At 41.6% G+C, this 13,990-nt stretch overlaps 2 protein-coding genes and 3 non-coding genes across 6 annotated transcripts; 4 read left to right on the top strand and 1 right to left on the bottom strand.

Annotated features, from left to right (window-relative positions):
- Positions 1-510: 510 nt before the first annotated feature.
- On the top strand, positions 511-6,647 carry tmem181 (transmembrane protein 181). 2 transcript variants are annotated; one of them, XM_068724627.1, is made up of 17 exons: positions 511-812; positions 1,987-2,090; positions 2,346-2,413; positions 2,630-2,720; positions 2,819-2,937; positions 3,066-3,182; positions 3,348-3,428; positions 3,532-3,631; positions 3,762-3,892; positions 3,979-4,070; positions 4,160-4,217; positions 4,346-4,448; positions 4,537-4,588; positions 4,755-4,837; positions 4,954-5,043; positions 5,129-5,195; positions 5,313-6,647. In XM_068724627.1, the coding sequence occupies exons 1-17, from the start codon at positions 679-681 to the stop codon at positions 5,395-5,397; spliced, it is 1,575 nt and encodes a 524-aa protein (XP_068580728.1). In that variant the 5' UTR covers positions 511-678; the 3' UTR covers positions 5,398-6,647. The 2 variants fall into 2 exon arrangements, with proteins under 2 accessions (XP_068580728.1, XP_068580729.1); XM_068724628.1 differs by lacking the exon at positions 511-812 and adding an exon at positions 819-1,736.
- dynlt1b (dynein light chain Tctex-type 1b) lies at positions 6,641-7,696 on the bottom strand. Its single transcript, XM_068724629.1, has 4 exons — positions 7,587-7,696; positions 7,143-7,266; positions 6,988-7,065; positions 6,641-6,835 (listed from the first exon to the last, which is right to left on the bottom strand). Exons 1-4 carry the CDS (start codon positions 7,683-7,685, stop codon positions 6,765-6,767), a joined length of 372 nt encoding a protein of 123 aa, XP_068580730.1. The 5' UTR covers positions 7,686-7,696; the 3' UTR covers positions 6,641-6,764.
- Positions 7,697-9,949: 2,253 nt separating this feature from the next.
- Positions 9,950-10,113, top strand: LOC137882413 (U1 spliceosomal RNA). Its single transcript, XR_011103945.1, has one exon. It is a non-coding gene; the product is annotated as a U1 spliceosomal RNA (small nuclear RNA).
- A 1,264-nt stretch (positions 10,114-11,377) lies between these two features.
- On the top strand, positions 11,378-11,541 carry LOC137882416 (U1 spliceosomal RNA). Its single transcript, XR_011103948.1, has one exon. It is a non-coding gene; the product is annotated as a U1 spliceosomal RNA (small nuclear RNA).
- A 1,692-nt stretch (positions 11,542-13,233) lies between these two features.
- On the top strand, positions 13,234-13,397 carry LOC137882417 (U1 spliceosomal RNA). Its single transcript, XR_011103949.1, has one exon. It is a non-coding gene; the product is annotated as a U1 spliceosomal RNA (small nuclear RNA).
- Positions 13,398-13,990: the final 593 nt, after the last annotated feature.

Genomic DNA, 13,990 nt, shown 5'->3' on the forward strand with positions numbered 1-13,990 from the left:
CCAATACCAGGACCCTGAAACACAGCTATGACTCACTATCTCATCACGACGACACACTTTCTCATGGTCTATGTCGTACTCGTGAGAATGTTTCTTATATTATAGTGTCTCACAAATTTGACTTCATATTGATGAGAAACGGACTTAGAAACTCATAATTACAAAAAAAAAGAAGAAGAAATGTGGCGTTAGAGCTGCTCAATTAAGGATTCTCCACACCCCAACTGGACTCTAATTTGGGATTATGTATAAAGAAAAATTCTGTATGTGTGTTCAAATTCTGAATATGTAAAAGTAGGCATTGATGGGTTGAGTGGAGGACTGACATACTTAGACAAGTGCATCTCTGGAGCCACACACCCACGACACACACTGACCACGTCGATGTCTGCAGCTCTCTTTCTCTGTCCGTGGTGCTGAACTCTGATCACGTGACCCTCCTCCCGTGTGTTTTCAATGCGCTTCCGCCCCCCCCCCCCCTCTTCGTTTTTTTTTTTTTTTAAAAACAGCTTTTGTTTTGTCTTTCTTTGAAGCGACACAAACAAAACAGCTTCGGCTGCATTTTCAATTAAACGACGTAACACAATACAGAGCGATCACTGTGCGGTCCTCTATAGGCTGCAGGTTTGTTTTCCCCCTCATCGCCATTTTTCAGCCGCCAGACGGCTCGATGTAATAATGGACACCGACTACTCGTCCGGCTTGGAAAACCCTCTGTACACCGAGCTGAAATACTTCTGTAGGAAGATACAGGAGGCCTACAGTGAGCTGAAGGAGGACCTGACACCTTACCGGGATGATCGCTTTTACAGGTGGGTCTCCTGTTTATCTACCGACACAAATGGCAGACACACATCTCCACCGCTGCGTTTCAATATTTGGGGGCTAGGAGAGCAGTAGTTAGAATATGAGCCCATCGTGTAATGATGGTAGATAAACGAGAGGTGATCGTTGAGATGTATTTGGGATAATACTCGTGTATTGTATGTTGTATCGCTTTATATTTTAGATGATGCCGGACTCGGAGGTAGAGCAGTCATGAAACAGATCAGTGACAAATCAATGGGGTAGATAGGGGAATACATTGCACTTCACGCATATTCTCACAATGTGCAGAATTTTCAGATGATCTCTAATCGAGGTAGGGGCCTCTCGATTCCTATCAAAGGCAACAAGTGTTTCCATGCAGAAGGGGATTGAACCATAGGCCACATCTGCATTAAACGGCGTTAAATCACCACATGCCTACTTAAAAATGCATATGGAGTTCAAATTTGGAGAATTTAACTAAATAGCTTATTAGATTTTTATTTTTTTTATAGCTCATTAGAAATTAAAAGTCACCGTTGACGTGTTACGCAATAGGCATACAAACCACGTAGATGGGTTTTAAATGAAATGAAAGATGACGTGTTCAGCCGTTGCCTTTAAACCGCACGTCCGCGAGACACAATCAGTCTCAGCCGCACGTAAAATAACACATGAACCTCATGTCTAACACTGAAACGTGACCATAGACGTGGACTCATTTAAATGAACGTGACAGCTTCATGTGTCTCATAAAGGAGGGAAGCCCCTCTCGTGGGAGTCACATGGCCACGGCTCCTCCCACTCGATGACGTTGCAGTCCAGTTGTCGCAGGCTGATGTTGATACGCGGATGTGGAGTCACCGCTAATGTTTGTTTTGTTTCTTCTCCTCCCGGCATCGACACTGAGAACCGAAAGAAATGGATCGGTAAGTGAAGCTGTGTTCGGCGGACACATCGGTGTTTAACTGTGTGAGGGGACCGTGTTAGAAACCACTCTGTGGCTCTTTTCCTGCCATCTGTTACTGCTAGCATAAAGCTAGCATGGAAGCTAGCAGTGTTGACATACCCGCACCTGAACCACAGCAGGCTTAACAGCGTTCACCACGTCGGTTGGTTCCGTTCCCTCTCTGTGTCCGGTGATTAGTGTGTGTGTGTGTTCATGTCTCCCTCTGACAGACTGGCCCCCATGCGGCTCTACACGCTGTCCAAAAGACATTTCGTCTTGGTCTTCGTGTTTTTCCTGATCTGCTTTGGCCTCACCATCTTCATTGGGATTGCAGGTATGGCCGAATAAACCATTTCTGCAACAGCTGGCGCAAGCTGGGTGTTGGTCAGCGGTCATTTAAACAGACTGTGGGTTAATTAAGCGAGTGAGCGATTCTGCTCGACTCCATCACCTGCTGCTATCTTAGCTCTGATAAAACGATACGTAATGATTGCAAACTGTTATTCCGACACTGACACTGCTCTGATCCCGTCTGGATGGTCCAGTGGTTCTCAAACATGTATTCATTGTGTCCTCTTGATTCGTGTAGGTCCCAAGGTGATTGCTGAGCAAGAGCACAGTGGTGATCATTTGCTTCTCAAAAACGTCTCCGTTAAGGTAAGGTTACGCAGTGGAAAGCACATAGTATCACATTGTTGTTGTTTTTTTATGCATCATTTCGTCTTAAGAGAAAAACTTTGAATTTTGAGTTGTGATGCGAGCAAAGATGTCTTCTTCCTGTCATGACACATTGTGCGTTTTCAGTGACTTCCGTTGACAAGTATCCCTTATAAAGATTAGTGAATCATTATTTCATTCATTGTATGTTTTCAGACTGGGCCCTTCAATCTAGTCTCGCCTCCCCTCACCACCTACAACCAGCAGCTATGGCTCACCTGCGTGATGCAGGTTGAACACAGCAACAGTAAGACCACCACATCTCTTCCACTATTTTGCACACGTACTTGGTTTTGGTTAATAATATGTGTTTTTTTTAATTTTTTTAATGCTTGTCTGTGTCAGTGGGAGATTTCCAGCAGCCCTTTGAGATCAACGTTGAGCTGAAAGGAGTGATGCAGGACGCCAGTGTGATGTACATCAACAATGTGCACCAGAAGTCCCGGACGCTACACTGCGGGACCGTAAGTGTCGATCGGCAAGCGCGGTCGTGTAGCGCAGTAACGTCCTCGGAGCCGGTTATTGATGCGCAGCACAGTCGTATTGTTGACTGAGCAAACAGTGACTCGGCGCTTCTTGTCTCTCCTTACAGAAATGTGATGAGATCATTGTGCTCCATCTTGGCTATCTGAACTACACCCAGTACCAGGTCATGGTCAGCTTCAACGGCCTGGAGAATATCACGTATGAAATCAAAGTCAAGTTTGTGGTACGTGGCGAACTCTGCTGCTCACTGACTCTGATATTGTCTCTTTGTTCCTACATTTGGATGTATATGTATAGCTTGGGCTCACATGTCAGCGCAGCCTTTTTTTTTTTTTTTTAACTCTTTTTGTATCTTCTGCTTTTCTTCTCGTTTTTTTTTCCTCCTCAGTGGAAAACGTACAACCCCATCTTCTCTCAAGTGGAGATCTGGTTCCGGTTTGTCTTTGTGGTGTTGACCTTTATGGTGACGGTAGGAGCACCGATTACTTTCTTAGTTTTTAACCATCATTAGTGACTTAAAATCGGCGTTTGACAAATGCATTCCTGAAACTCTTTTCTCTGCCTGTCCCCAGTGTTTGTTTGCACACTCGCTGAGGAAGTTTTCTATGAGGGATTGGGGCATAGAGCAGAAGTGGATGTCGATCCTGCTCCCTATGCTGTTACTCTACAATGGTGAGCTTCAGTATTCTCTCTCCTCCGGTCATATTTTACCCCTAAAATACAACCTGAACAATCTGGTTTCCCCATTACAGCTCATTTTAACCGTTACAGCTGCACCCGTTTTGTTGCTTTTGCGGTTCAGATCCATTTTTCCCGCTGTCATTCCTGGTGAACAGCTGGTTTCCGGGGATGTTGGACACTTTCTTCCAGGCTCTGTTCCTGTGTGCGCTGCTGCTCTTCTGGCTCTGTGTTTATCATGGCATCAGGGTTCAGGTGGGTCCGGTACTACACATGTACGTAAAAAGGTTTCCTCTCATTTTTAGCGTATTTATGAATCTCGTTTCATGTCGTTTCCACAGGGTGAGAGGAAATGTCTGACGTTCTACCTGCCTAAGCTGATAATTGTCGGTCTTCTGTGGCTGTCAGCGGTCACACTGGGCATATGGCAAACGTGAGTCTGACTCCACCGGCCGCTAAAACATTCAAACTATGAATATAAACAGGGCTGAAAAGATCTGCTCTCCTCTATTGATTTTGCAGCGTTAATGAGCTCCAAGACCCGACCTATCAGTATAAAGTGGACATAGCGAACTTCCAGGTGAGACTGTTTTCATGGTCCAGGTCGTGGTTAAGGTGTTTGGACAGTATTGTTGTATTCCGTACACCTGGTGTTTACGTCTTCGTTTGATGAGTTCAGTTTAATGAAGTCCCATGTTATTTGTCCAGGGCATGAAGGTCTTCTTCCTGATTGTAGTCGTCCTCTACATCCTCTACCTGATTTTCCTGGTCGTCAGAGCTTGTTCTGAACTGAAGAACATGCCGTACTCAGGTATCCACAGCACGCCTCTCTGTGTTTGATTCAAGCCAATCGCTGTTAGTATGACTAAATTAATGTGCCATTTGTTTTCAATCACTAGATCTCCGGCTCAGGTTTTTGACAGCTCTGACGTTTGTGGTCCTTATTATAAGGTGAGTTTTTAAGGAAAATCCAAAACCTAAAAGAACCTGCTGTGTGTGTGTGTGTGTGTGTGTGTGTGTGTGTGTGTGTGTGTGTGTGTGTGTGTGTGTGTGTGTGTGTGTCTTTCTCTTTGTGGTTGGTTTCATCCTGTCGATCTTGTGTCTCCTTCTCCTCCAGCATGGTCATTCTCTACCTGAGGTTTGGTGCCAAGGCTCTCCAAAACAACTTTGTCGCTGAACTGTCGACTCATTACCAAAACTATATCTTTTTAAAACAATATTCCATTTTGACTATTATTGCACTTAAATATAACGTGTGAGATGCCGTGTCGATGACTTTTCAACGGTGAGAGAATCTTCCTTAACTCCAGACATACCAGCTGAATTTTTATCATTCTATGGTCTACTCAACTTTTACTTGTACACGTTGGCGTTTGTGTATTCCCCCTCCAAAAATGCACTTTATGGTAGGTAATACACAACAATTTAAATTCAGTAGACAATGAAGAGGAAGTCATGTATAACCCGACTGGTTTTGTGTAACTTCCCCAGACTCCCAGTTGAAGGATAATCCTGCTTTCTCCATGCTGAATGACTCGGATGATGAAGTAATATACGGGTAAGCATTTCTTTTTTTTTTTTTTTTTTTTTTTCTTGTGAATTCCCGACCTTTACAGTTTGCGATGTAGTATTCCGTGTGAGCTTGCATAAACCAGCTGATGTTTTCTCTGTAAAGGAGCGATTATGAAGACATGCCTTTACAAAACGGACGCGCCATCAAAGCAACCGCCAAGTACCAGGATGAGAGTGACACTGACTGAGGAGGTCTCTGATTGGCTCGCTGTTCCTTTTGTTGCGTCCCTGTTGGGAACTATGAGAATACAATGTAAATACGGAGTAACTGCATTGGTAATATGAAATGATATACTTTCCGTGTACATAATTATATTTTTAAGAAAAGTTCCATGTCTACTGAATGTACTGTATTTTACTGAAAGTTGGGGCAAGGAGCCACTCGACCTTTTTTTTCCTTCATTCCGTTTCAAGGAAACAAACTGATTTCTACACGTTTGCTCATAAGATCTCTTCACAACACAATGTTTTTTTTGTGTGTGTGTGTGTGTGTGTGTGTGTGTGTGTGTGAGAAATCAACGTTATTTGAAATGCTTTTGTGTTGAACCACTGTTGTCACTCTATTGCACTGTGTTTGTTTTTTGCCATTACATCCTTGTTCTCTGACAGCCTGAGAATAATGAGAATGCATGTATCGGTCCAAAGCTGAGGTTCATTATACCGGCGATGGGAAGTGGAGGAAGCTTACGCTGCAGCAGCTGTAAGCGAAACACATTTTGGGCTCACCAGCACCGGCATGAGTGATGAATGTGGATTAAAGGGCCATAGGAATGTTGGCTGACAAATTCTTTTTTTTTTGAATACAGAGAGAGCCTTAGCAGGAGTAGGTCTCACTTCTCTCTTACCACTTCCTCCCCCAGAAAGCAGCTTTGTAATTGCACTAGTTTAAGTATTTAACTTATTTCTCTAAAAAGTGATTTGATACTGTGTTATCTGGATGAATGGCTTTTGATGAATTGCTTGGATTTTACACAACTGAATGTAGAGGACTGCTGATTAAATATTTCGTATCCCCACACATACAGTAGACAGACCATTGGCCAAATCTTCTTTTTTTTTGCCTTATATGTTGAACACATTATTTTAAGCAATCCTTTTTTTTCTGCTGTAACTTTCCTGATATTGCTTGCAATGTGAGATGTGCTGCCCTTTCTATTATTTTATATGGACAAAAAAACAATGTTTCATGTGAACATGTATTATATTCAAGATGGTGCCTTGTCTTTACGTTTCTTTTGTGTCAATGTATAAATGCTTTGACATAAATGTACGTTTTTGATTCTTTCAGTGTGAATGTAGTTTAAAGTGGTTAAATGAGGTTGTTGTGGGTCCTTGTATGATGAAAAAATTCCTGAAGTGTCTGTTGCTTCATAAGATAAAAGCTGTACATGTAGCACTCTGTCACGTCACATGTAAATAAAGCAAAGTGTATACAGCACAGTATTGTTTTAATCAGTTAGCACTTAATATACAAAAATATAACGGTTTATTAACATATAGCCAACACGAATACACAACTTCCTACAGATTTCAAACACTTCAGTTGCATTCTGGTTCAGATGGCCAGCCCAAAAACACTGACGATACAGTACATGGACTTGTTCTCCCATCTCACCGTGCAGCTTCCTGTTGGGTGTAAATACAAAATACATTCAGTATTCTCTCAACATTCACACATTTAAAGTATGTGACAACATGCCACCGGTCTCTGACAGCTGACACTGATAGTCGCTGACAGAAGAGAAAACATTATATTACATAAACATTCTGTATTTTACCATCAGTAGAGTTGTCCCAGAAGCATGTGCAAGCTGTTTGCAGACCTGCTCCATTCTTTTGCATGATGATGCAGGTCACTGGGGGGGGAACAGACATATTTTAATACCAACTACATAGCACAAGAACCATAACGATGCTATTGTTGCGCATGTACCTATGTATTTGAAAGGCTTCCCGAGTTTGCTGAGTTGACTGAGGCTCTGCTCCACTACACTGGTGCTCCACTGGTTCACTCTGCTGTGCTGGTAGGCATTTCCTCCGATGGCTGCTTCCACTGACTAGAGACGGTGTAAACACACGTCAGCAACTAATCAACAAACACAGTGTGTGACATTTTAATAGCCTCGAAATGATACTGTAATACAAGTAGATGTTATAAATCAACGGCTTTGTAATCCGCATCACACAATGCAAGTTACACAGGACAGTACAGTACGTCCGACATTGTAGAGGAAAAGGCGTTATGTGCCTAGCAACCGTTAAAGTGTCCTTAGCAACCAACAGGTCGCTATAAACATAAAGTTGCAAACTCGTCGAAGCAACAAAATGTATTAAACTCTGAGGATAAACCGATGGGCAACGTGTCTTTTTACTTTACCTCTTTAATGATTTTGCTCACTTCTTCAACGACGAACGCAGTCTCCTCTTCCGTCTGATACTCGTCCATTATAGTGCCTCCGATGTGTGAGCCGAGCATAGCATGTAGCATGTAGCTATAAGCTAACTATGTATGAGAAGGGACCAAGTTACCCAGGACACTTCCGGTCGTATTTCTTCAGAATAAAAGGAACCAACTGAAATCTTTTTTTTTTTAATAAACTGAAAAACGAAATAATAAGCTGCGTGTTGTGATAAACATTTATTTTACTAAATGAGCTTACGAAATCACGAGCTTATTGGTCATAAAACTAGCCAAGTTACAAAGTCTTTAACATAATTAATTAATGTTAGCTAACTTTAAATTGTTGTCCAATATGATGAAAATTGCTCGATACAAAGTGACCAACGGTAACTTACATCAATGCAAAGTCATACAAAATCAGAGGAAAACACTTTTTTTCTGCCTACTTGATACTTTATAATTAATTAATTAATTAATATTTTTTTTACCATTACTTTATTAAAAACCTATAAGCTAGTAATATGGTTATGTTAGGTAGACTAATCACACAGTAATTGCACTACTGCAGCGACTTGGGTGATTTTATAGTACATGTTCATTGTCTTGATAAATATGTTGTTAAACTAAACTTAAACGGGGAAATAGCGTCCCCAGTGATCAACTGTTGCATTTCTCGTTATAAAACATCAAACTGACGCAACTTGTTTTCGCGCACTGGCTCGTCGAGAGGACAGTTTAAGGTCGGTGAAGGTTAATGCTTTTACAAACCAGCTTTATTAGACAGTGTGTTATATCGTTGTTCCTCACAGTATCTCGGCATTAACTTTAGCTGTAACACATGTGTTGTTAATGTTCAGGATAACGCTGTAGCGTTAGCTCGTCGAGTTTTTATGTGATGTTGCTAACTTCTAGCTTCGCTAAGCTAGCTGTAGCTAAAGCTGCAAAGGGACACGTTAACGTAAAGTAGGAATGGGGGTAGATATTTAGGCCTGCTATTCTGCTAATAATGAGTCAACAGCTAGTGTTACTCTCCCATCCTGCTTAACTTATGAAGCTAACTAACCACTCTAATCTACCAACACCGTTGCAGTCAGCGCCCACTGGTAACGTTATCGAAGGTTTGTTGACGTTAACCTTCTTAGTGAACTTGGTCATGTTAATTAACGTTATAAAGTTCGTTAATTATTTCCTCACACTGCCGTTAACCTCACGCTATTGCTTCTAGCTAAAGGTAATTATGAAGTGTCGATGTTCTCCTGAAATGCGCTGTTGGTACTAATGTTAACTATCGTTAACTATCGCTCAATATTGCGCTAGTTAACGCTAACTAGCACTTTCGTTTTCATGTTGAAGTTCGCGCTAAAATTCACTATCAATTGTAAATTGCGTGGTTTAGCATTGTAATTTACACGTCTACTCCTTCAATTATAAATTGTTTTGAATCGGGTAGTATTTGAACTGCTTTGACTTATTAATGGATTATCTTCGAAATTGTGACTTTGATTGCTGCCGTACAACTTTTATTTTGAAAACACAAATACCGGCAAAGTAAATGGTTGTGGTGTTAGCTTGATGCGCGAGGCACGAGTACAGCGTACTATGTTTCCTGCATAGTTTTCGCCACCAGAGGGCAAGAGAGATCAATTTATTTTTGTGAAAACAACGCTTAAAGTCCTTTTGTTCATTTTATTCCACACACACGATCCCGTCATTAGAAATATTTATATTAAATGTCGATTGTATATTTTACCTAAATAGTTCTACTTCCATTATAGATATAAAACGGATTTTAAGGTAACGTTACTCTTTCGTAGTGCTTATGCGTATTGGTCAGTAACACATCAAGTGACCAGAAACAGCATTGTTCACCCTCCAGACCGATAGGGGGCAGTAGCAGACATGTCAGCTTTCCCACCAGCAGCGAACAAAGAAACAGGAAGTGCTTGAAATGTTGGAAAACAAATGTGTGTTTTTATACTTTTCCTCTGAATTTTAGATGTGAATCAAACGAGGTTTGGTTGCATTATGATTTAGCTTCATCTCGTTTGAAGTTGTGGTTGAGTTGTTACTTATTTACCGAAGTAAAATAGACACCACTGGTGGTTTTAGGTTGACTATTGATATGGAAATACACTAGTGCATGGTGGGATATGCAGTATTTCTTCTCAAGTTAAATGTTCATCATCGTTTCAAGACTTCGTACCAAAATGTGTTGTTTTGGTGTTAAATTCTTTTAGACGATCACCTGCTTTCTAATCTCAGGGTTTTTAAATGTGTAACACCGTCACTTTGCTTGGTGTGTCTCTGAATGACTTGTCTGTCTCCAATGTGTACAACTCATACTTACCTGGCAAGGGAGATACCATGATCAAGAAGGTGGTTCACCCAGGGCGAGGCTTAGCCATTGCACTCCGGTTGAGCTGACCTCTGCGAATTTCCCAAATGTGGAAATCTCGATTGCATAATTTCTGGTAGTGGGGGACTGCGTTCGCGCTCTCCCCTGATCAAAATGTTTAAAGATAAAAAATTATTCTAAACTAATGAGGAAGTCCTGCTGATTTTCTGAATCTATTTAAACTTCATGTTAGCAGATCATATTAAATTAGTAGATGTTGACTGTTTGGAAGCTGTGTTACTTTAGTTTTAAATAGGAATCAAAGCCTTTTAAGTTGTGTCCCACTGTTAAGGATGTTTATGTGATAGTGTTGTTCTCTCACTCAGTGTTGGTCTGTGTATTTTATACCTGGGTCTTCAGTGCTGTCCTACTATATCTGAATCACCTCCTAATAACCTCATTATGACACCACAGCTATGGGTTATTATTTGTATTGTGTAAAAACCTCATATCCACATAACACTGAAACAATTGACAACTTGTTGTTGTTGTTGTTGTGGTGCCTTGGCCCCCGTCGCTGACAGACCAGGATGGTGGTGCTTCATATGTGTGGAGTTGCTCGATGTGTTGTCGTTGTCGTGAGTCTTTCTCGTTGAACAATGCCTCCATACGTAACGGTTTTGTCCACAACCCTTATCCCGTCATTATCAGTAACAGGGAAGCCAAACATGCGTCTTAAATGGCGGCGGGGGATTCTGAACTTCCTCCGCTCGCCATGACGTTAACCGTTAAATGCTTTTAAGCTGCTCCGTTCACGTGAACACACTCCTGCTATATATCTGTTCACTGACACTCTGCATAGACATTTAGAGACGTAGTACCTGAAAACGTATGTGAACTCTTAGTGCTGTTAGTAACAAACAGTAGAAGCACATAGATAGTGTTTAACAAACAGCATTCACCCTCCAGACCGATAGGGGGCAGCAGCAGACATGACAGCTTTCCCACCAGCAGCGAACAAAGAAACAGGAAGTGCTTGAAATGTTAGAAAACAAATGTGTGTTTTTATACTTTTCCTCTGAATTTTAGATGTGAATCAAATGAGGTTTGGTTGCATTATGATTTAGCTTCATCTCATTTGAAGTTGTGGTTGAGTTGTTACTCATTTACCGAAGTAAAATAGACAACACTGGTGGTTTTAGGTTGACTATTGATATGGAAATACACTAGTGCATGGTGGGATATGCAGTATTTCTTCTCAAGTTAAATGTTCATCATCAGTTCAAGACTTCGTACCAAAATGTGTTGTTTTGGTGTTAAATTCTTTTAAATGATCACCTGCTTTCTAATCTCAGGATTTTTAAATGTGTAACACCATCACTTTGCTTGGTGTGTCTCTGAATGACTTGTCTGTCTCCAATGTGTACAACTCATACTTACCTGGCAAGGGAGATACCATGATCAAGAAGGTGGTTCACCCAGGGCGAGGCTTAGCCATTGCACTCCGGTTGAGCTGACCTCTGCGAATTTCCCAAATGTGGAAATCTCGATTGCATAATTTCTGGTAGTGGGGGACTGCGTTCGCGCTCTCCCCTGATCAAAGTGTTTAAAGATAATATATATTCAATATGCATGAGGAAGTCTGGGTGACTCACATCTTACTCTGATTAACTTAATGTTATTCAGAACATAATTAAATAGAAGTTGTTGACTGTTGGAAGCTGTGATATGTAGATAAATATCACGTGAGATGTGAGGGTAACTGGTCGGTAGTCATTGAGGTCAGATGGGGTCATCTTCTTTGGTACAGGGACCAGGCACTACATCTTCCACAGCACCGGGACTTCCTCCTGCTTCAGGCTCAGGTTGAGGAGATGTTGCAGGACATCAGACAGCTGAGTGGCACAGGTCTTGAGGACCCTGGGACTGATGCCATCAGGGTCCTGCAGCTTTGTCTTGGTGGAGTGTCTCCAGCTGTCTCCTAACCTGGCCAGCCGTCACAGAGAGAGGGGGGAGGAGGAGACAGATGAGGGCTGTGAATTAAACCTGTTGAAGAAACAGTTTAGCTCGTTGGCTCTCTCCAGGGAGCCCCCTGTTTGTCTCCCTCCAGCCTTGAAGCCAGTTATCTGCTTCATCTCGGTCCACACCTTCCTCACATTGTTCTGCTGGAGTTTGGCTTCCAGCTTCCTCCTGTAGGAGTCCTTGCACTCCCTGAGCTTCACCTTCAGGTCGCGCTGAACTCTCCTGAGCTCGTCCCTGTCCCCAGAACTGAAAGCTGCTTTCTTCTTGTTAAGAAGAGCTTTCAGGTCACTGGTGATCCATGGCTTGTTGTTGGGGAAGCAGCGTAAAGTCTGGGATGGTATGGCGGTTTGTTCACCGTGGCACTGGTACTGTATGCATCCTTAGCATTAGCATACAAACGGTCCAGAGTGTTATTGTTCCTTGTGGGGCAGTCAACATACTGGTGAAAAGTTGTTAGTGTTAGTTAGTGTAACTTAGTGTTAGTTGTTGTTAGTGTTAGTTTAAATACAACTTCTAATGTATGTTTGGTACCGATTAGTGATTAAATCTATCTGTATATCCATAAGACATCACTATGCTTCATAGTTAATTTTCAGGCCAGCTAATTCTTCAAAAGTGAGAATCCTCTGCTTATTTTCTGCTGCTGCTGTTGTTTCCCAGTCTGCTTTCTGTATGACGTATGAAAGCAAATACTCTTAATATGTAAGCACTTCATTTTCTGTAATCTAAATGAACTCTTAGTTAGTAACAAACAGTAGAAGCACATAGATAGATGTGTGTTTAATAAACAGCATTCACCCTCCAGACCGATAGGGGGCAGTAGCAGACATGACAGCTTTCCCACCAGCAGCGAACAAAGAAACAGGAAGTGCTTGAAATGTTAGAAAACAAATGTGTTTTTATACTTTTCCTCTGAATTTTAGATGTGAATCAAACGAGGTTTGGTTGCATTATGATTTAGCTTCATCTCATTTGAAGTTGTGGTTGAGTTGTTACTCATTTACCGAAGTAAAATAGACAACACTGGTGGTTTTAGGTTGACTATTGATATGGAAATACACTAGTGCATGGTGGGATATGCAGTATTTCTTCTCAAGTTAAATGTTCATCATCGTTTCAAGACTTCGTACCAAAATGTGTTGTTTTGGTGTTAAATTCTTTTAAATGATCACCTGCTTTCTAATCTCAGGGTTTTTAAATGTTTAACACCGTCACTTTGCTTGGTGTGTCTCTGAATGACTTGTCTGTCTCCAATGTGTACAACTCATACTTACCTGGCAAGGGAGATACCATGATCAAGAAGGTGGTTCACCCAGGGCGAGGCTTAGCCATTGCACTCCGGTTGAGCTGACCTCTGCGAATTTCCCAAATGTGGAAATCTCGATTGCATAATTTCTGGTAGTGGGGGACTGCGTTCGCGCTCTCCCCTGATCAAAGTGTTTAAAGATAAAAAATTATTCTAAACTAATGACAAAGTCCTGCTGATTCTCTGAATCTATTTAAACTTCATGTTAGCAGATCATATTAAATTAGTAGATGTTGACTGTTTGGAAGCTGTGTTACTTTAGTTTTAAATAGGAATCAAAGCCTTTTAAGTTGTGTCCCACTGTTAAGGATGTTTATGTGATAGTGTTGTTCTCTCACTCAGTGTTGGTCTGTGTATTTTATACCTGGGTCTTCAGTGCTGTCCTACTATATCTGAATCACCTCCTAATAACCTCATTATGACACCACAGCTATGGGTTATTATTTGTATTGTGTAAAAACCTCATATCCACATAACACTGCAACATTTGACAGGTTGTTGTTGTTGTTGTTGTGGTGCCTTGGCCCCCGTCGCTGACAGACCAGGATGGTGGTGCTTCATATGTGTGGAGTTGCTCGATGTGTTGTCGTTGTCGTGAGTCTTTCTCGTTGAACAATGCCTCCATACGTAACGGTTTTGTCCACAACCTTTATCCCGTCATTATTAGTAACAGGGAAGCCAAACATGCGTCTTAAATGACGGCGGGGGATTCTGAAC

Source organism: Cebidichthys violaceus, unplaced genomic scaffold, assembly GCF_023349555.1.
Source record: "Cebidichthys violaceus isolate CVI_PGR_0920_01 unplaced genomic scaffold, fCebVio1.0.p SCAF_31, whole genome shotgun sequence".
Classification (NCBI taxonomy): Eukaryota; Metazoa; Chordata; class Actinopteri; order Perciformes; family Stichaeidae; genus Cebidichthys; species Cebidichthys violaceus.